The sequence below is a fragment of the Camellia sinensis genome, chromosome 14 (assembly GCF_055761805.1).
Source record: "Camellia sinensis isolate YWXY chromosome 14, ASM5576180v1, whole genome shotgun sequence".
NCBI classification, from domain to species: domain Eukaryota; kingdom Viridiplantae; phylum Streptophyta; class Magnoliopsida; order Ericales; family Theaceae; genus Camellia; species Camellia sinensis.
Window position 1 is genome coordinate 13,319,290 of NC_138974.1, and position 21,723 is coordinate 13,341,012.

General features: G+C 31.7%; 2 protein-coding genes across 2 annotated transcripts; both read left to right on the forward strand.

Annotated features, from left to right (window-relative positions):
- The first annotated feature begins 1,500 nt into the window (after positions 1-1,500).
- On the forward strand, positions 1,501-8,981 carry LOC145807983 (uncharacterized). Its single transcript, XM_082907153.1, has 10 exons — positions 1,501-1,785; positions 1,939-2,208; positions 3,502-3,706; positions 5,322-5,412; positions 5,502-5,650; positions 6,863-7,106; positions 7,293-7,397; positions 7,503-7,685; positions 7,779-7,983; positions 8,340-8,981. Exons 2-10 carry the CDS (start codon positions 1,977-1,979, stop codon positions 8,822-8,824), a joined length of 1,899 nt encoding a protein of 632 aa, XP_082763279.1. The 5' UTR covers positions 1,501-1,785; positions 1,939-1,976; the 3' UTR covers positions 8,825-8,981.
- Positions 8,982-13,135: 4,154 nt separating this feature from the next.
- Positions 13,136-17,018, forward strand: LOC114271195 (uncharacterized). The gene is made up of 8 exons (XM_028212805.2): positions 13,136-13,491; positions 13,693-13,783; positions 14,065-14,210; positions 14,404-14,647; positions 14,752-14,856; positions 15,228-15,410; positions 15,768-15,972; positions 16,519-17,018. The coding sequence occupies exons 1-8, from the start codon at positions 13,136-13,138 to the stop codon at positions 17,007-17,009; spliced, it is 1,821 nt and encodes a 606-aa protein (XP_028068606.2). The 3' UTR covers positions 17,010-17,018.
- The last annotated feature ends 4,705 nt before the right edge of the window (positions 17,019-21,723 follow it).

Sequence of the window (21,723 nt, forward strand, 5' to 3'; positions counted from 1 at the left end):
AACCAAACCAAGCCTTAAGTCCCATCAAATGGGGTCGGTTACATGAATCATTCTTCTCCACGCGGTCCTATCAAAGGTCATTTCATTAGTCAAATTAAGTAGATTCATATCTCTATTTAAAACGCTAGTCAACGTTAATTTAGGCTTACCCCGTCCCCTAACACTTCCATCTACCGTTACAGCATCGCATCTCTTCATTACTGCCTCTGTTGATCTCCGTTGAATATGACCAAACTATCTCAAACGATTCTGTCTCAACTTATCTTCTATCGGTGCTACTCCTACCCATTCCCGAATACACTCATTCCTAATCCTGTCTTGTCTAGTCTTACCACACATCTACCTTAGCATCCTCATATCAGCCACACTCATGTTATCTACATGTTGTTTCTTGGTTGCCCAACACTTCGTCCCATACAACATAGCTGGTATAATAGCCGTTCTATAAAACTTACCTTTTTAGTCTAGTGGGTATTCGTTTATCGCACAATACCCCAGACGCACTTCTCCACTTACACCATCCCGCCTTAATCCTATGGGCTACATCTGCATCAATCTCTCCTGCTGTTGTGATAATCGACCTTAGATAACGAAAGTGTTCACTCTTAGACAATTTTTTAGTTCTCAATCTTCACTTCTCCCCTACTTTCATTATTACTGTTACTAAATTTACACTCTATATATTTTGTCTTAATTCTTCTTACAAGTGCGATTTGCACCTCATAAATTTTCATCTCCATCACAAATTAATTTACGCTCTTTATGGTTTTAGTAATTTTTTCCTCTTCTCCTCTCAAAGCAGTTCTCCCTTAAATTATCCAAGTCGGCCAAATCGCACAATACCCAACAACAACAGCACCTCTTTTATATTTTGAAAATAATAGTTTATTTGGTTTGAATTTTTTAAATTCATTTTTTAAAAAATTAAAATTTTTTATTTTTATATATATATTTTTGTTTTTACTTTTTTTTAATATATTAAATAATTTTTAAAATTTTTAAATACACCTAACACAAATACACTTAAAATATAATATTTATGAATTTTTTTTTTAAAATTCACTAAATACCAAAACTATAAAAAGAATATAAAAATTCAATACATTTTTTATATTATTATAGTTTTATTAATTTTTTAAAATATTTTATTTTTTTAGATAAATCTAATTAAGGTATTTCTAAAAAAATAAAAAAATACTTAAAATTTTAAAAATATTCACTAAAAATAAAAAAAATACGTAAAATAAAAATTTTAATTTAAAAAAAATTAAATCTAAAAAATTAAAACCAAAACCTTTTGGAAAGTTAGCTAAAAACTAATTTCTAGCTTTTAATTCATTTTAAATCACATCATCTCTTACATTTTTCACACATAAAAAAAAAATTTTTTTTTTTAATCAACTTTTCAAATTACTCCCACAATATTTGATATTCTAAATATTTAATTATAATTCAATTAACAATGATGTATAAAGATGAAGGGTCACCTATTATGAGCTCAATTCCCTTGTAACGTCATTATATTTGAATTTGTGGGTAAAATATAGGGATGTCCGTAGTATTATTCTTGGATTTAAAAATAAAAAAGCTGAAACTGCAAGACAGAAAGACAGAGCAGAGCTATCTATTTATATCATCCAACCCCAGGCTCTCTCTGTACATCTCTCTCTCTCTCTCTATCTCCCCGTAAAAATCTCTCTCTCTCTATCTATCTATCTATCTATCTATATATATATATATATCTCCAGAGTCCATTTGAGACCAAGCTTTAAGAAGCTCCATCAAGTAAGTTCAAAGCATTTCTGCACTTTCTCCTCCTGCCTCATTTCTTTGTTTTCCAGTGAACCTTGTTGTGCTCTGAGATCAATGTGTATATATATTGATAAGACTGACTAGATTTGAACTTACAGACTCTATGGTTGTGCTATGATTTTTCAGATTTGAAGGCAGAGAGATAGTTGATTTGAGACACCAAAATGGGGAGATTTTCAATACCCATCATGATTGGGTTTGTGGTGGTGTTATTAAGCTTGTGGGTAGGCATTACAGAAGAAGCAGAGTATATGAAATACAACGACCCAAAACAGCCATTGAATGTTAGAATCAATGACCTAATGAAACGAATGACGGTGGAGGAGAAGATTGGGCAGATGGTGCAGATTGAGCGCAATGTTGCATCATCTGATGTCATGAAACAGTATTTCATTGGTATATGCAATCTTCCTTTCCTTCATTTCTCTATAGAAATTATTCAATTTCCTTCATATATATATATATATATCGTCAGATGGTTATTTACCGAACCCACGTTTTTTTTTATTTATTAATTTCTGAAATTCAAATAGTTCTCAACTTATTTTTCAAATCCATATCTTGTTTGGTTTTTAAACTCAAAAATTGTTTTTGAGTCTTGCGTTTTTTGTTTTTTTGGTGTTAAATACTTTTGTTTATTTTTTTGGATGGTTTGGAGTTTGATTATTTTTTTAATTTATTGATTTTTTTACAAAAAGGTTGTGAAAAAAAATAAAAATAAAGAGGTGATGTGATAATTTGTAGCAAATAAGCTACTTATTAGTAGGTCCCTCAAAACAAAAGAAAAAAATCAATCACCTTGCTTGTTTTCACTTTTTAAAAAATACTTTTCAGAAAATTCTACTTTCTTATTTTCTGTGTTTTTTTTTTATTTTTACTGAATTTTTTAAATATTTTCAGCAATTTTTTTTACTTTTTAGACACACCTAAAAAGTAAAAAAATTGTAAAAAAAAATCTTTTAAAAATTTATTAAATACCAAAAATACAAAAAAAATAAATACAAGAATTCAATACATTTTTTGTATTTTTATATATTTATTAATTTTTTCAAATAGTTTTTCACAATTTTTTTACTTTTTAGATACATCTAAGTAAGGTGCATTAAAAAAGTAAAAAAAAATGTTTAAAATTAAAAAAATATTCACTAAAAAAAAAAAAAACACAAAAATAACAAAAATTAGTTTTTAAAAAACTTAATCCAGAAAACTCAAACCAAACATATTGAATAAATTTCGGTCTGTTTTGTCGTGATATTTTGAGATTTCTTGATAAATATTTCACTTGTTTAAGTTTAGATCCACTTAAATTTTTTTTAAACAAATATTAAAATATGAAAGAAAAAAAATCACTAATAACAATGAAACAAAAAATTAGAAAAGTGGTACATACCCATTAAAAAATTTTAAAAACTAAATCAAACAAGGTATTGAAATTGTTTTTGAAAACACTTGGAAGTAGTCCTGTTTGAAAACACAATTTCATGATAGAAATGACATCATGAGTTTGAAATAAGTTAAAAACTGCTTGAGTTTGGTTAATAGAGATTTTAAAAACTCTTTTATCTTCTACAATTTGGTGTTCTGTAGTTTCTTACATTGTCTAAACTACTTTCAGTGTTGTTTAGAGCCATTAATTGTTTATGTGAGCGTGTTGATTTTGTACTGAAGAAGAGGAATTGAATTGAGCAGGAAGTATACTAAGTGGTGGAGGCAGTGTACCGGCTCCTAAGGCTTCTGCCGAAACTTGGGTTAATATGGTGAATGATTTTCAAAAGGGTGCTCTCTCTACCCGTCTTGGAATTCCTATGATTTATGGGATCGATGCTGTCCACGGCCACAACAATGTCTATGGTGCCACCATTTTTCCTCATAACGTTGGGCTCGGAGTTACCAGGCAAGTAGAGCTGATTCTAGGACTAAAAATTGTTGATATAACCCTTTTTAGATTCCATAATATTTCTCTTTGGGTTCGTAGCATTGATTTATGGAATGATTCTGGGACTAAAAATGTTTTTTAGCCTGACAGGGTTTATTAGCCTAGATATGCTTATCTTTTGGTTCTCGTGTGAAATGCGAAAGGAATTTGAATCCTGGTAGTCTCAGATGTGTGGTCTGTGTGTGGTGATCACAGTAAAGAATTATTAGTGACTAATATATTATATTATAACTTGATAATTTAAAGGGAATTTTGTATAAAGTAATACTAAATTGACAACTTAGAACTTGTGTGTTTGAATAGGATAGGTTTTTGACTTATTTCGTAAGTATTGATTTATTTTCAATTTTATGTATGTTGAAAATTTAGTAATTTGACAGCTGGGAAACTTGAAAAATGGGTCATTTGATTTGTTTGTTTAAGCTTGTGTTTTAACTTCAAAAATTTCAAGAGTAGGTAATTTAAAACTTTCAGCGTTTTGGACTTCACCAAAAAATTGACAGCAGGAACTTTGAAGAATTGGCTCATAATATGTTTATTTGGGCAAAGTTTCAATGGCAAAAAATCTCATAAGCAGTGATCATGATCTCCTTCCAATGCTGAAACATGATTGGTTTGACTCTAGAAACATGATTCCACCTTTATGTTTCAATTCTTTATTTGGTTTAAGTTTTAAAAAATTGATTCCAAGACTACATTTTAACACTCACTTTAGAACATGATTTTAACACTCACTTTAGAACATGTTTGGCAAAGAAGAGAATTTTTGAATTTTGAAAAGAAGGGATTGGGTCTACCCCGGTTGTTCGCTCGAACATCCAAAAACATCTTCTCGGATGTCTGGTCGGTTGACCAAAATAGTATTTTTGTTTTTGTTTTTTTGTGTTGCAGTCGGCACCTATTATTTGAAAAAAATAATAATTTATATTTGTTTTTGATATTTTTTTACATATAGAAATTATTTTTTAGACCAAATTATTTGGCCATTCATTTAAAATTAACAAAAAAAATTTAAATAAAAATTAATTTGTCACAATAATTTTTAAAGAATAAAAAAAAATTTAAACTAAACAATTAAAATAAATTTTCAAACAAATATACAATCAAAAGTAATTTTAAAAAAAAACTAACTAAATAATTTTTTTTAACAAAAAATAATATACTGTATATATATATATATTTTTAATATTTTAAATAAAAAATATTTGGATTTTTTAAAATTTTTTAAATAAAAAAATTATTTTTTTAATAATTATTTTTTTATATTGAATTTTAAAAAAATTTAGTTATGAAGTTTAAATAGAATTTTTAATAAAATTTTGATTATGAGTTATAAGTTTAGTTATTAATTTTTAAAATTCATAATCAAATAAATTTTTTTTTAAATCATAATTCAAAAATTCACAGGGTCAAAATACAATTTCATTTTCAAATAAAAACAAAACGCAACAGATTTTCGGAATGTTGTTATGATCTTCGTCTGGGGTAAAGTATTGCACATTTCCTACCAACTTTCGAGCTGTGGTGCCAATTTTTTGTTGGCTGATCTGTGTTGAAATTTATGTCTTTTTAGGGATCCTATACTTCTCAAGAAGATTGGGGAAGCAACTGCACTTGAAGTTAGGGCTACAGGAATCCCTTATGTTTTCGCTCCATGTATTGCGGTAAATATACATTATTAGAGAACACAACAAACTAACAACCTTGTTTGAATTATAGTTTGGTTTGGTGTCTGATAATTCTGTTTCTACAGGTCTGCAGGGATCCAAGATGGGGCCGGTGTTATGAAAGCTATAGTGAAGATCATAAGATTGTTCAACAAATGACTGAAATCATACCCGGCTTACAAGGCGATCTCCCTACTGCAAATTCTCAAAAGGGTGTTCCTTTTGTTTCCGGAAAGTATGAACCTACATCTCCTTTTACCTCTCTCCGCTTTTTCCACCAGGACAGGACAATTGTTATTAACTAGTGATGTTTTATTAAATGCAAAGACACGTGACACGATATTGTCAAGAAGTGTGTCAATGTTTTATTATCTCAGGACTATTTTAAGAAGATGAGAGAGAATGTGAGTTATAATTTAGATAGTGAATTATAATCCACTTTTCACAAAAAAGCCTTAGGAGTGTTCGTACTGCTTAAATTAAATGGTCCCGGACAAACTCTTTGATTAGCATATACTTTATCATCACATGGAGTGCAAATCTTTTGACCTTGAAGTTTCTCATTCGATTTTCAAAAGTTAAAATACTTTCCATGTAAGATTAATTGCTTGTAGACATATATTTGCCAATCACATGATGGTGGGCCTAACATTTGCTAAAATGTTGCACAATGGACATTGAGAAAGGACAAAAATATTAAAGTTTGTCCCCTATATTTTAGCTTCATGTTTTTGTAACTTGATAGGATGTGTTCCTCGTGTCACTCTAATCAGTTTCTAGTTGAATGTGACGGTTCGGTTCGGTAGCTAGCTGTGATGGCGCAGCCCTTGACTGGTTGGAAGTCCATTATTGGACCTAGGGTGAAGTCCGTGAGCCTGAAGACCTTCTAGTCTCATAAATGTCATTGATAAATTAATATTTTTGATATTTAGTTAGATTAGTTATATTATTATTTGTAAGATATTTCTGATTGTGTTTCCAAATAATAATAGGGATAATTATCTATTCGACTATTATATATGCTAAGCTTTACAGTGTAATGATCAACTTTTGATTTATAAGATATTGAGTTTAAGAAAGACTGACCGTTTGAGTTCTTCTCTCTCCCTCTTCTCTACTGTTTTCACATCACTTTCTTACTTCCATATTTTTTTTCCTTTCTATTTTCTTATATACCATGTACAATATTATCTAAATGTTTATCTGTTATGCTTGCAAAGGTTTCGTCTGTACCCCCCAAAAAAAAAAAAAAAAAAAAAAAAAATGTAAAAAGTTAGTTGGACTGAGAAATCAAATGTGTCATTGCTTATTTCAATTTTGTAGAAATATGATTTACATGTTTCGTAGCCAGGAAAATCACATGGGCGAATTGTTTCTAAGATTAATTTGAAAACCATTAAAAGCAAACCCCTGACTGATATTTTCTTTCTTTTTTTTTTTAATGAAGGACAAGAGTTGCAGCCTGTGCTAAGCACTTTGTGGGAGATGGTGGCACAACCAAGGGCATAAATGAGAACAACACCGTGATTGACTTCCGCGGATTGCTCAGCATTCACATGCCCGCATACATTGACTCTATCAGGAAAGGTGTTGCGACAGTGATGGTATCTTACTCAAGCTGGAATGGAGTAAAGATGCACGCTAACCGTGACCTTGTCACTGGATTTCTCAAAAACAAGCTCAAATTCAGGGTAAACGAAAAAAATCTATTCTATTGTTGATTATATAAAGCACACAACTGACTAGGATTGAAGCTTTGTCACACAATTTTGATTCCAAAAATAACTTTAGCAGCGCCATATTTTTAGTGATTTTTCAGTTGAAAATCAGTGTAGCGAAATTCTAGCTGTAATTCTTTTTTATTGTTGTGTTTTCAGGGTTTCGTCATTTCAGATTGGCAGGGTATTGACAGAATTACCTCCCCGCCCCATGCTAACTACTCGTATTCTGTTCAAGCTGGAGTCCTTGCTGGAATCGACATGGTCAGTCAAATTGCATTTGTGATGTAGAATTTAGTAAATATTATTCTATGATCATTGAAAAAATTGATACAAGTTGACATTTTATCTTTTATTTTTGAATTGTAGGTCATGGTCCCGAACGACTTTACAGAGTTCATCAATGATTTGACCCTCCAGGTGAAGAACAATATCATCCCAATGAGCAGGATTGACGATGCTGTGAAGAGGATCTTGAGGGTCAAATTCGTCATGGGACTCTTTGAAAATCCAATGGCTGACAATAGCTTAGTCAACCAACTGGGAAGCAAGGTTCATATCATTGTGAACTCGAATATCTGTTCTTTATTTTTAATTTTTGTATATATATATTTAATTGTTATATTTTCTATTCACTTGGAATAGGAACATAGAGAATTGGCTAGGGAAGCTGTGAGGAAATCACTCGTGCTTCTAAAGAATGGTAAAGCTGGTTATAAGCCAATGCTTCCGCTTCCCAAAAAGGCGCAAAAGATACTTGTTGCTGGAAGTCATGCCGACAACTTGGGTTATCAGTGTGGAGGATGGACAGTTGAATGGCGGGGTGTTAGTGGCAATGATCTCATAGTTGGTATGTTTTCCAAGTTTATTTTTCATTAAAATGTTTATGATTTACAAAACTTTTCTTCAAGAACAAATTAATTCTTAACCAGTGCAATGGGAATTATATTGGATTAGAGTCTTGTACACTGAATTGCTCTTTTATACTGTATAGGATAGTCACTTACATACATTCTCTGTTTGGCAACAGATGAGAAGTCACATATTTTTTTTTCTTCAATGAATTTTGTTAAAATGGTTTTTTTTTTTTTTTTTTTTAGTTTCATCTAGTGTAGAAGGATATAAAAAGCAAAAAACAAAATAACTACTGCAACACTACTATTATAACCATTTCATCTGTCTCATGAAACAACATTTCATTAACAGGTACATCAATCTTAACTGCTGTGAAAAACACTGTTGATCCAACTACCCAAGTCATCTACAACGAAAACCCAGACGCAGACTTTGTCAAGTCCAACCAATTCGCCTACGCCATTGTGGTCGTGGGTGAAGCAACCTACGTTGAGACATTTGGCGATAGCATGAGCTTGACGATGATAGATCCCGGGCCAAACACCATAAAAAACGTATGTGGTGCTGTTAAATGCGTTGTCATCGTCATCTCTGGCCGCCCTGTTGTGATTGAGCCCTATGTCGCGACAATGGATGCTCTTGTCGCTGCCTGGCTTCCAGGAACTGAAGGCCAAGGCATTGCTGATGTTTTGTTTGGTGATTATGGATTTACTGGCAAACTTGCGCGGACTTGGTTCAAGACGGTTGATCAGTTGCCGATGAATGTGGGTGATTCGCATTATGATCCTCTGTTCCCATTCGGGTTTGGTCTGACAACTCAACCTGTCAAGAATTGATATCGATGATTCACAATCGCATCTATTATCCTCTGCTCTGTTCTTGGAAAACTAATTGTTTTGAGTTGATTTGTAGAGAAAATTCCTAATTCGGGTTTGTTTGGTGATTATGATATATGATTTTGGTGTTAACGAAGCCTAATTCCTGTTTGTTCAATTCATATATATGCGGATATAGTTATGGTAGTTATTTTGAGTGTATGATTACATACAATGATAATTAATATATTTAAGTGATTTGGTGAGGAAAAATTCATTTTTGAGTAATGTACTGTGATAAATAAAAATTATATACAATTCCCCCCCCCCCCCTCTAAAATCATATATCATCCTATAAAAAAGTAGTGCTTTTCTCAAGGCTTACTGAAAAACAAATCATATCAGTATATATTTTTCGTTTACATATAGAGTTATACACAAACTCAAATTCAATTTAAATTATACTAATCTTACCTATTTTTTATGGACTCCTATTTGAGAAATACTTCTTTTACAAACATAATTTGAGTTATGCATGAAATCTAACTACAAATTTTATATGGATTATACTTTGTACAAAATTTTTCCTACATCATTTTATATATAATCACAACTCCCAATAAGAAAAACATGCACAAATATTCTCGAAGAACCTTTGAAGTTTGAATTTATTGCTTGGGTTATTTTTTCAATTGTTAAACAGTAGTGTAAAAATTCATTTTTGAGTAATGTACTGTGATAAATAAAGAATATATGCAATTTTTTTTCCTTCTAAAAGCATATATCATCCTATAAAAAAGTAGTGCTTTTCTCAAGGCTTACTATAAAAATAAGAAAAATAAAAAAAATCATATCAGTGTATATTTTTGTTTACAAATAGAGTTATACACAAACTTAAATTCAATTTAAATTATATTAATTTTATCTATTTTATATGAACTCCTATTTGAGAAATACTTCTTTTACAAACCTAATTTGAGTTATACATGAAATCTAACTACAAATTCCATATGGATTATACTTTGTACAAAATCTTTCCTACATTATTTTATATATAATCACAACTTACAATAAGAAAAACATACACAAATATTCTCAAAGAACCTCTGAAGAATCTCTTAAGTTACTTTTTCAATTGCTAAACAGTAAGTTTTTCTATGTTTTGATATTATATTACATATGATTAATCACTTTCAAGCATTGAGATGTATCTATCGTTTGTATGTTTTCATTTATTTTTTCTTTTTTAGTTTAGATGTTATGAGATTTTTTCTCTGTTAGTTCAATTTATTTCATGTAGTTGATATTTTAATTTAATATATATCATATAAAATCATATAAATATCTTATAATTTAATATATATTGGTCACGTTTGATAGAGTTGTGGGAAAGTGAACATAAGTTGATTTTTGACTTATAAATTAAGTTTCTTCCCCTCCACTCAAAAAATAAGTTGATTTTTTCCTTATAAAAAGTTATAAGCTGTATTGTTAAGCTAAACCAAACACATCAAAATAGCTTAAATTATGCTAAAAGCTGAAATAAGCTGGAAATAAACTCTACCAAACAAAGCCATTATATAAAATCATTATGTGATAATCTAACTACAACATATTTATATTTAATTTTTTCGATAAATTTTATATAGATTCTATTTCTACATATTTTTATTTTCTAAATGAATATAAAAAAAAATTAAATATTAGAATTACTTTTAATTTTACATCATTAATTCTCCCTCTAATTTAACTATTATTTTTAATATCAAAATGAATATTTATTTTATTATCTTATAATTTAATATATATTATATAATATTCTCATACGATAATTATACTTTTATAACATGACAGGCCTAAAATAATCAAAATATACAAATAATTTAATTAAAATTATTAAACATAAGTATTCAAGTAACATTTTTATAAAACGTTAGAACTAAGATTATCGAAATAAATAAATAAATTAACACTTTAATTTTAAATTAAAATTAAAATTATTATTTTGTAACACATATATTTTAACATAAAATATTATTTTATGAAAATTAATTCGTGCAACGCACAGGCCAACTGTTAATTCAAAATAATATAACAGTTTTTCAACTTAAAAATTCTATAATAATAAAAAAAAAATGTATACATGTCCTCTATTTATTTTTTTTTTCTTCTCAAATTTGTTTTGTCATATAATTAAATCAAAACAAATATAGTGAGATTTTAGTCACGTGTTAGAGATAATTTAGGAGATAGAGAGAAACATATAATTTTTTTTTTTAAGTTTAGGGATGAGGACGTGTCCTTATCCAAAATCAACATTTAAACCCTATTCACATACATATACCTGTATCCATTTTGGTATATCTACTCATCTAAATCCAATGGTCCAATAAAAAGTCAAAACAATGGTCAACCCAGTGGACGGTTGAGATCACTCCTATAATGCATATGCAACACCTAGTCCCTGTACTCGAGGGTATAGAGTAATAATTGCCAAAACACCTTCTATCATGATGTGATGGGCCTACAAGTATCAGTTTGGAAAATGAGTTGGAGCAGTAATTAGTACTACCACTAATGATGTGATAGTAGGTCTCATCATGAATGATTTGATATTTTGATCCTAATGTTGTATTTTTTTTTTTATTGAATATCATGTCATTAGTGATCTTTTTAAAATTTCAAAATTAATAATCTCTATCATTATTGTATCAGTTTTGCTTCTTCTGGGTTGAGAGTGACATGCTTCTCTCTTTTTTCTTTCCTCAGATTAGGTTCTTCTGTTTTTATCTTCTTTTTTAGTATTTCTTTATCCTTTATTATGACAATGTCAAAAGATTTACAAAAAAATTTCAATTCATATTCTTTTATTCTTCTTTAAATTGTGTGGTTTAAAATTTGTTGATTAAATGTCATTGTGACATCATTATTGGGGTCATGGAATTAAATTTTGTATTGTCCTCACTTTCATTGGTTGGTTTGCTCTAGTATTTATAACTTTATTTGTATGTGGATGGTGACATTTGTCCTGGAGTAAATTGCATATGGAATTATTAAAATAAAAAAAAATTCTTCACTTGTATGTAAATAATTATATACATATATACATATACATAATACTTCTCTCACTGATCTCTCCACTACTAGATGTAATCTTCAATTGTCAAATTTTGTTTATTTATTTATTTATTTTTGATGTTTGTTCTATATCAATTATTTGTTTAATTTATGTTGCGTTCTTTCCATGTCCTTCAAAGCCAGTTTAGATATGTAAATCTCAATCCACTCATGCTCTTTTACTTTTTGTTAGTATTTAGTGTCCTTGGTGATGTGGGTTTCAATCAGGGAAACAATAATCTCTCCAAAATAAAAGTAACACTAACTATATTTACTCCATTTCAAATTTCTTATTTTAATTATATTTTAAATATCAATTGAGACTTACGATATTGACAATTTAATATTAACAATTTAAAAAAAAAAAATTATAATTGTGACGCTCATTTGTGATACATTTTGTTTGATGTTCCCGTACCATTACACTGTGATTGAAATTAATTAGTCTAGTTTTTTATTTTTATTTTTATTTTTACTTTTACTTTTATACACCACTATCATGCAAACAACTCCACCTTTTCTTTTCTTCAACCTGCAATATTCTTGTTCTTAAAAAATATAAAATTACATTTTAACACCCATGTATTTTTATCAGAATTTTATTTTGATTCCTTCATTTTCAATGGTAACAATTAATCATTTACACTTTAAATCCATTTCCAATCTCACTCATCTGTCTATCTAACCTTAATAAGGTCAATTTCGTCAACCTTACAAAAAGTAAAGTATTCAAAGTGAGATTTTGGTTGGTGAAAGTGCAAGCATACTAATGTCCATTTGTTTGGGTAGAAATATTTTTTTGAAATATTTTCTATATTTTTTAGGGTTTGGTCCAATAGAGAACGATAATCAACGAAAAATTAACATATTTGAGCAGAAAAAGTGAAAAACGTTTTTTTGAACTAAACTCGTACCAATATCACTACAATATTACCGCTATTATCACTTCCACCGCCACACCACCTTCACCTTCATCTCCACCTTCATCCCACCATCACTAAAAATAAGAAAATATTTTCTCCAGAAATGCAAGATTCTGATGTTTAACTGCTTTTGGTTTCAGATTTAGAACATAAAAACCAAAAAAAAAAAGGTTTTATAGGGATGGTAGGGGCACCAAGGGCACCAATCCTCTTAATCCTGTTCCTATGCATAATATGGACTAGTACTGTCATGCTCATGGTTACTGCAACATCAGTAGAAGAAAACTGCATAATGATGATGAAGTACAAGGACCCAAAGCAGCCCATCAACATAAGAATGAAGGACCTGATGAGCAGGATGACTCTGGCAGAGAAGATAGCTCAGATGACACAGATTGACAGGGCCAGTGCTACCCCTGAGGTGATGAGGAACTACTCCCTTGGCAGCTTGCTGAGCGGCGGAGGAAGCTTGCCCATGACTAATGCCAACGTGGAGGATTGGGTGAAGATGGTGAATGAGTTTCAGAAGGGTTCTCTTTCGAGCCGGCTTGGGATTCCCATGCTTTATGGTATAGATGCTGTTCATGGCCACAACAATGTCTATAAGGCCACTATTTTCCCCCATAATGTTGGCCTTGGAGTTACCAGGTAAGTTACCCTACAATCCTTTAAAATTGTGTTTTGAATTATCAAGAATTTTAGCTTAGTATTTGCAGTGAATCATAGGTTAAATCAATCATGCATTATGATTGGATAATTAACAATGAGAACATCTTTTTCATTCTTTTTTATTTGTCAAACATGAAAAACAAGAACCAGAAATTTTGAAAATGATAGCACAAATTGCAGGGATCCAGATCTTGTGAAGAGAATTGGTGCTGCAACCGCACTTGAAGTCAGAGCTACTGGCATTCCTTATGTTTTTGCTCCTTGTATTGCCGTACGTACATTCTTCAGAAACCAAATTACATATCTATTCTATCATATAAAAAACATAAACTCAGAATGGTTTTGAAACTGTCAATTTTTTTTTTTTCTTTTTCCAAGAATGTCCATATTATTAATTGCTTCAGTAAAATAAATTTAGGTGTAAAATTGCAAATGCATCACGTTTGCACTCACAACTAGTATATATATATACATAGTACTGATAACAATGCCCATTTGATTTCTGAAATTGATTTTCAAAGTTAACACACAATGCATGTTTATATAAAACAGGTATGCAGAGATCCAAGATGGGGTAGGTGCTATGAAAGCTACAGTGAGGATCACAAAATTGTTCAACAAATGACTGAAATCATATCAGGCTTACAAGGTGAACTCCCCACCAATTCAACGAATGGTGTTCCTTATGTTGCTGGAAAGTAAGTACACTTAACCAACCTTATATATCTCTTCTATTATATACAACATACAGTTCATACCTTCTTTCTCATTCATTAAATTGCCAAAGCATTTAGCTGTAAAATTACAAACACATTTGCACCCACGGCTAGTAGTTATATGTGTATTTTGCCGTTTATTATATATAAATATTTTATGGTTGCATTTTGAAAGGAATAAGGTTGCTGCTTGTGCAAAACACTTTGTGGGAGATGGTGGCACCACCGAGGGTATCAATGAAAACAACACTGTCATCGACTGGCACGGCTTGCTCAACATCCACATGCCTGCCTACTACAACTCCATCATCAAGGGTGTTTCTACAATCATGGTTTCCTATTCCAGTTTGAACGGAGTCAAGATGCACGCTAATTACGATCTTGTCACCCGATTCCTCAAAGACACCCTAAAGTTCAGGGTATTTATAGAGAATGATACTTCACTTGTAATTTTGATATTCAAAAATTTTCTAGTCATAAACTTATATAATTAGCAATGACCGTGCTAACTTTGTTCGGCTAGGGTTTTGTCATCTCGGATTGGGCAGGCATTGACAAGATCACCACACCTGTCAAAGCAAATTACACATACTCAGTTCAAGCTGGGATTTCAGCTGGCATTGACATGGTGAGTTGCTCAATTTTTCCTATGATACTATAATATCTAACGCTCTGTTTGTTTTGTCAGAAAAGAAAAATTAAATTGACAATTTTTTTTCAAAAAATATTTTCTACAGAAAATGTTCTTCTATGCAATTTAAAAACTGATGTGTTAGTATTGGTGTTAATGGTAGTGGGGCAGTGTGGTGGCATTGATAAGGTTGACCAGGCATTATTTGAAAAATATTTTCCACTTTTCAAGTAACATTGACTGTCTTCATTTTCTTTTTTTTCAGAAATTATTTTACCACAACAAATGGAGCATTATAGACAAATGCACAACAAATGAATACATATTATATAATGGGTGATTTTGGTTTTTTTGTTTTTGTTTTTCAGGTCATGGTACCTTTCAATCATACTGAATTCATCGACATTTTGACCGGTTTGGTGAATGACAATGTCATACCGATGAGTCGAATTGATGATGCTGTCAGAAGGATTTTGAGGGTCAAGTTCACTATGGGTCTCTTTGAAAACCCCTTGGCAGATCTCAGCATGGTTGATCAAGTTGGAAGCCAAGTCAGTACCATCTACATTTTGCATTTCGTTTTCGTTTTATATGTTTTCAAAAACAAAACAACGAAATGTTCAACAACACTCCTTTTCATATTGTTTTTATTTTTGTGCAAAAACAGTTTTTTTAAATTAAAAAACAACTTTTTTTTTATGGTAGCATTTTTGCTTTTTGCGTAAGTTCGGAATTAGTCGAGACGTGCATAAATTGACCCGGACACCCAGTCAACAAAAAAAAAAAAAAAAAAAAATCAAAAACAACTTTTTGATGTTTCCTAAAAAATGGGTTGTTTCTTTAAACTATTTTTTTGCAAAGGATTCACCTTGATTTGAGGAGTGGTATCATAATGTTTGATTGAACAGGCTCATAGGGACTTGGCAAGAGAAGCTGTGAGGAAATCACTCGTCTTGTTGAAGAATGGGAACAATACAGATAGTCCTTTGCTTCCTCTCCCCAGAAACCCTAATCGGATCCTAGTTGCCGGAACCCATGCCAACAATTTGGGCTATCAATGCGGTGGTTGGACCATTTCATGGCAGGGACTTAGCGGCAACAACCACACTAGCGGTATGTCTCCCTTCAAACACCATACCGATCTTTTTACAAAAAAATTGCACAGAACAGTCACATAAATCAAATACCGACCTTGTGACATAGGGAAAAGTGTGTAGAACAGACACATGATACACTACACTCACATTGGTGTCATGTGAACATTTAAACTTTGCTGTATTTCTCCTTTTAAATATCGATATTTTGATAGAAGGAAAAGTTCACAAACAATCACATGAAACAAATACCGATATTGTAATATAGAGAAAAAGTGTATAAAACAATCGCATCATCATATAAGTCAAATAGTGACCTTTTAATATCGAGAAGAATTGCATGAGATAGAAACATGTAGGGCTATGTCTCCCTTCAAACACCAAACTTTTAACACAGAAAATTAACACAACAATAGTGACACACATGAGACAAATACCAACATTTGAATAAAAAGAAGAAAAGTACATAGACATAGGTTCACTTTTAGACTTTTGCATGTCAACCTATGCAAATTATAGTTTGTTGACAAGATTGTTCTCTCTATCTCTCTTTTAAAATTTACAGGAACAACCATATTGAATGCAATCTCAACGGCAGTGGACCCAAGCACAGAAATCATCTACAGCGAGAACCCAGAAGCTGATTTTGTGAAATCCGCCAAGTTGTCCTACGCCATTGTAGTGGTGGGAGAGTTTCCATACGCTGAAACAGCCGGAGACAATTTGAACCTAACAATTCCAGAACCGGGCCTAAGTACAATTTCCAACGTATGCGAGAGCGTGAAATGCGTTGTAATCCTCATCTCTGGTCGGCCTCTCGTGATTGAACCCTACCTTTCATCCATGGATGCTCTTGTTGCTGCTTGGCTACCAGGCAGTGAAGGGCAAGGTGTGGCGGACGCGCTTTTCGGGGACTATGGATTTACTGGTAAGCTTGCCAGGACATGGTTCAGGACTGTAGATCAGCTTCCAATGAATGTTGGAGATTCACATTATGATCCACTGTTTCCTTTTGGATTTGGACTCACAACTCAGCCAGTACTAGGATCTAGCTAGGATAATTTACACTTTTTTTTTTAAATTTTTTTTTAGATAGTATAGGATAATTTACACTTTGGATTTCAGTAATTTTATAAAAATTTTAGTTTGGTCTCTAGTATGTTAAACTACACAAATTATTCTTTACAATTTAAATTTTGTTTTTCTGCTCAAGTTAAAGGTGGTTAAAATTAACGATATTAAGGACATTTATCAATTTCATATTTTTAAGTTAAAGGTTAAAATTAATAACATTAAAAATATTTGTCAATTTCATATGTACGGATAATGAAAACTAACAAAACAAAATTTTAGGTGAAATTAATCAAATTGAAATTAAATTTTTAAATTAAAATAATAGAGATTAAAGTGAGATTTAAATTAAATTATAAGAATGAAAAAATATAATTTATTTATACTTTTTTAATTGGTCAACATGACTTCGATCAATCATACAGTGATTATGCATTTCAAAATTTTGGTGTAAAAGTATCCTCTGCTGAAGTTGTTATTTTGAGATGTTTAAATTATTTAGAAAAATATTATATATAAATGAATTTTTATCACATTTTCTTACCACATAATATGTATAAGTGTGAACCTCACTATGTTTGTATAAAAAAAATAAAATTAATTTTGTATAATATTACTAAACTATTAACTATGGTGACCAACAAGAATTCAAGAGAGTTTATTAGTGCACTAAATTGCAACTTAAACAACAATTTAATTTCAAAATACAATAAAATAATTATAGGTGAAAAAAATTAAAGACCCCATAAATAAAATAGAATTTGTCTCTTTAAATAAAGGTAGCTTAGTCCCAAAGATGCATAAAATCACATGTTAAACACATGTTAGAAACATAGCGGTAGAACACATGTGGGTTTTATTTTTTCATTTGCGACTCATTCGATAATTTTTTTTACTTAGATATATTCAAAAAAAAGAAAAATATTACAAAAATAAATCAAAATTCAATATTATTTAATAAATATCACTTAGAAAGCATAGATACGGATACGAGATACGGATATGACACAATACGGATACGGCGATACTACAAAACCTAAAAAAATAGGATATCGGTACGGCTAGGATACATTTGTCAAAAATATATTTTTTAAAATTATTAATAGTGAATTACGCATAAGCTAAAGAACGTTGAGAAACCACAATGTAATTTTATAATGTCAAATACTTACTTTTAAGAAATTTGTATTAATTTAAGCTAGTAGTTTGTTTACTTTTTAAATTTTTAATAGGTCTTGCAAATATTTCATTTCAATATCAAGTTTAATATATTTATATTACAATAATAAAACAATTCACAACTTGTACCTATGTTTTTTCCTTTGACACTAGTGAAAAATGTTGTATTCAAGTTTACTTGCTTATTTATTAATTGATATTTAATTTTACCATTGTTATATTCTCTTGTTAATTCTTACTTTCTATGTAGTTATAGGCGACATGCATGAAATAATTAGGATACATCAATTTGATAAATTCTATTATTTAACTCACTATACTCTTCTTATCGAAGAACTTAACCAAGTATTAGAAAAATATTCTTATATTTATATTTGTAATTATATTATATTATATTACATTATATTACTATACAAGAAATGTTACAATTCTAATTTCATAAAACAAGTAAACATGACTTGAAGTATCCGACACTTCAAAATTAAGTGTCCGATACTCCAAAATTAATGAAAAAATAATTAAGAAGTATCCGATACTTTTAATAAATATTCGATACGTATTCACGCGTATCCAAGGAGTATCGATATCTGATACGGATACGTCATCCTATTTGAAGTATTCGTGCTTCATAGAATACCACTCTAATAAGAATCAAATTTAATGATCAATATTCAAATAACTGGCAATATTTAAGCTTTAATAGTGTATCATGTATGGTAAATATGGCCATTTTACTACAACACCTAACCATTAGAAAGTGTGTGAAACCAAACATAGAGTGTTGACTAGAAGTTGTGTGTGAAACCAAACACAGAGTGTTGACTAGAAGTTTTTGCACTTCATTTAATAGATTAGGGGTCAATTATAGAGGGTGAAACAACGGAGAGTCACTTAGCCGAAGTTATTGAACCTGTTTAAGGTTGTGTTTGATTTATAGATTTAGAAAGGATTTGAAAAAAAAAAAGAAAAAGAAAAGCTAGATGAAATATATGTGAAAAATATAATTATATTTCATACATATTTTTTTTTTCTTTTTTAAATTCCTTTCTAAATCTATGAACTAAACACGGCCTAAGAGATTCTAATTTGATTCTTCCAACTTTCGTGCGAATCTCCTCCTCCTATATTGCGAGAAATTATTTTTTTTTCCACATAATATACATCAATAGTCACTTGCTAATAGGGAAGGGGCAACAGAAAAAGTACTAGATTTCTATTCATAAAATTTGAAAGTACAACTTTATAATATAAAGTCGTGCTACATAATCATTATGTCAAATCCCTATTTATATTGTTTAAGGGTTTTCTTGTGTGATTTGTGTAATTGTTAAAGTTTTTGTATGCTTGGGATAACATATTTTTAGACTTATTTTTTTTACTAATTTTCATGTAAATATCATAATATTTATAAAGTACCTTCCACTTGTTGTAAAAATAAATAAATATACAGAGAATATTAATAGATCACTTTTTTTAACTACTTTTTCCTCTCAATAAATGATTTAAAGGGTTTTTTTAGAAAATGTTTGTGAATAAATTTATATATTCTTACTTTTACTTAAGTTTACAAGTATTTAAGGAATAATAATAATCATAGTTACCTACAACTCTTATTTGGTGAGGTTGTGTTATTAGGTAAGGTTCATGTACAGTTTTTTAATCTTAGGAAGTACTTTTTTTTTTTAGTTGTCGTCAATTAAAAAGGGAAAGGAGCCTAACATATGTGCTAATGCAAACGCTTGATGTTGTGGCGAAATTGGTTTTTTTATATTTTAAACTTCAAAATGTCATAATTTTTATATTACACATCTGTGGGGATATATTTTCTGAATACCAACACGTGGCATGGTGACGCCGACGTGTCAGCCGAGGTGCCACGTGTCCTGATCGTGACGCCGAGATGATCTCGGCGAGGCCGAGGTTAACTCCGAAGATATCGGAATCCGAGATAAGCGAATAATGGACAAGAGTCCTAAGACGAAGAGGGGACTTAACCAAGATAAGGATAAAGCTCTTAGGGAGTTTATCTTTATCTTTTAAAAAGTCCAAAGTAAGCACTAAATTGGAGTTCATAGAAGTCATACTTCTAGTAGGACTTGGATTGAATATATTATAAAAGAGAGGCACCCCCGTGGGTCTAAGGTATGCAATTTATGTTTTGAATATTAAGTTTTGCACTTGATTATCTTTGAGAGATATACTGACTTGATCGTCGGAGTGCCCCCGGGTGGAAGAACCACCGCCGGAGCCTTTTTTTTCTGTCACAGGTTGCTGAAGCCATCTATTCTGCCTGTGCTCTCCAGCTGGTTACTAAGCAGGCAGTGTGGTCAGATTTTCACCCACACAATTTGGCGCCGTCTGTGGGAACGAAGGAAGAATAGATGGCCAGTAACGGATATCAGGAAAATATTGGGGATGACGCTCCCGCTGGGAGTGGCAGACCAATTGACCTTGACATTGAAGGAGACAACCACAATACAGAAGCCCGTGACCAGGGTCACAGAGAGAAAGACGTCATCCAGGAGGGCGACACGTCAAAAAGGACAGACCAAGGAAAGTACTACAATGAAGATAACCTCCAGGTATGGAGGGACAGATGCCTACGGAGGGGTGAGGAAGTAAAAAAATTGGCGAACAAGTTGGCAGACCTTCAGTCAGTCGTCAACTTCATGATGCAGAATAATGTTATGCAGCCACCATACCCGCTGCAAGATACACCGATGCCAGCAACCAACGCCCAGAAGGGCGGAAGAAAAATAATCCCCGACGTCCCTCAGCATACCAGGAGCGGAAGGCATTCTCACTGGCCTTCCAGGGAAGTCGGACGAGAAGAGCCGAGGCAAGAGGAGTCCTGAAGGACGCACCACATGAAGAATCCAGAGCCCAAAGAACATCGGCATGTTCAAAGGCAAGCACTCTGCTTTGACACAACCTATGGAGAAAGATCCAAACGGGCCCACCACGAGGCCGAAAGCAGCGTACCAAAAAGACTAAAATCCATAGACAGCCGAGCTCCAGGGAGGAGTAAAGAAGACCTGAGGGACTACCTAAAAAGGAGGCAGCAGAATGTTGAAGCCGAGGTAAACTCCCCAGTAAAACCGAAGACAGCCTTCTCGGTGGAACTGGACAAATTCGAACCACCAAAGAGATTCAGTATGCCGAGGTTTCAAATTTATGATGGTAAGTCAGATCCAAACTTTCATGTTGGACTATACCTGAATTCAATGGCGTTATATAGCGGGAACGAGCCGTTACTCTGCAAAGTATTCCCCTCATCCTTTGGGGAAATTACATCTGATTGGTTCCATAAATTACCAAAGGGAAGCATAAAGACATGGGAAGGCCTGGCCGAGATGTTTGTGGCCAGGTTCGTGACCAACAAGCTGCAACCCCTGAGGGTTGATGCTTTGATGGCTCTAAGAATCACCAAGGAAGAAGGCCTTAGGGCCTATGCGAAGAGGTACTACGAGGTGTTCAACCGAATACCCGAATGCAACCAAGAGGTAGCGGTCGTGTCTTT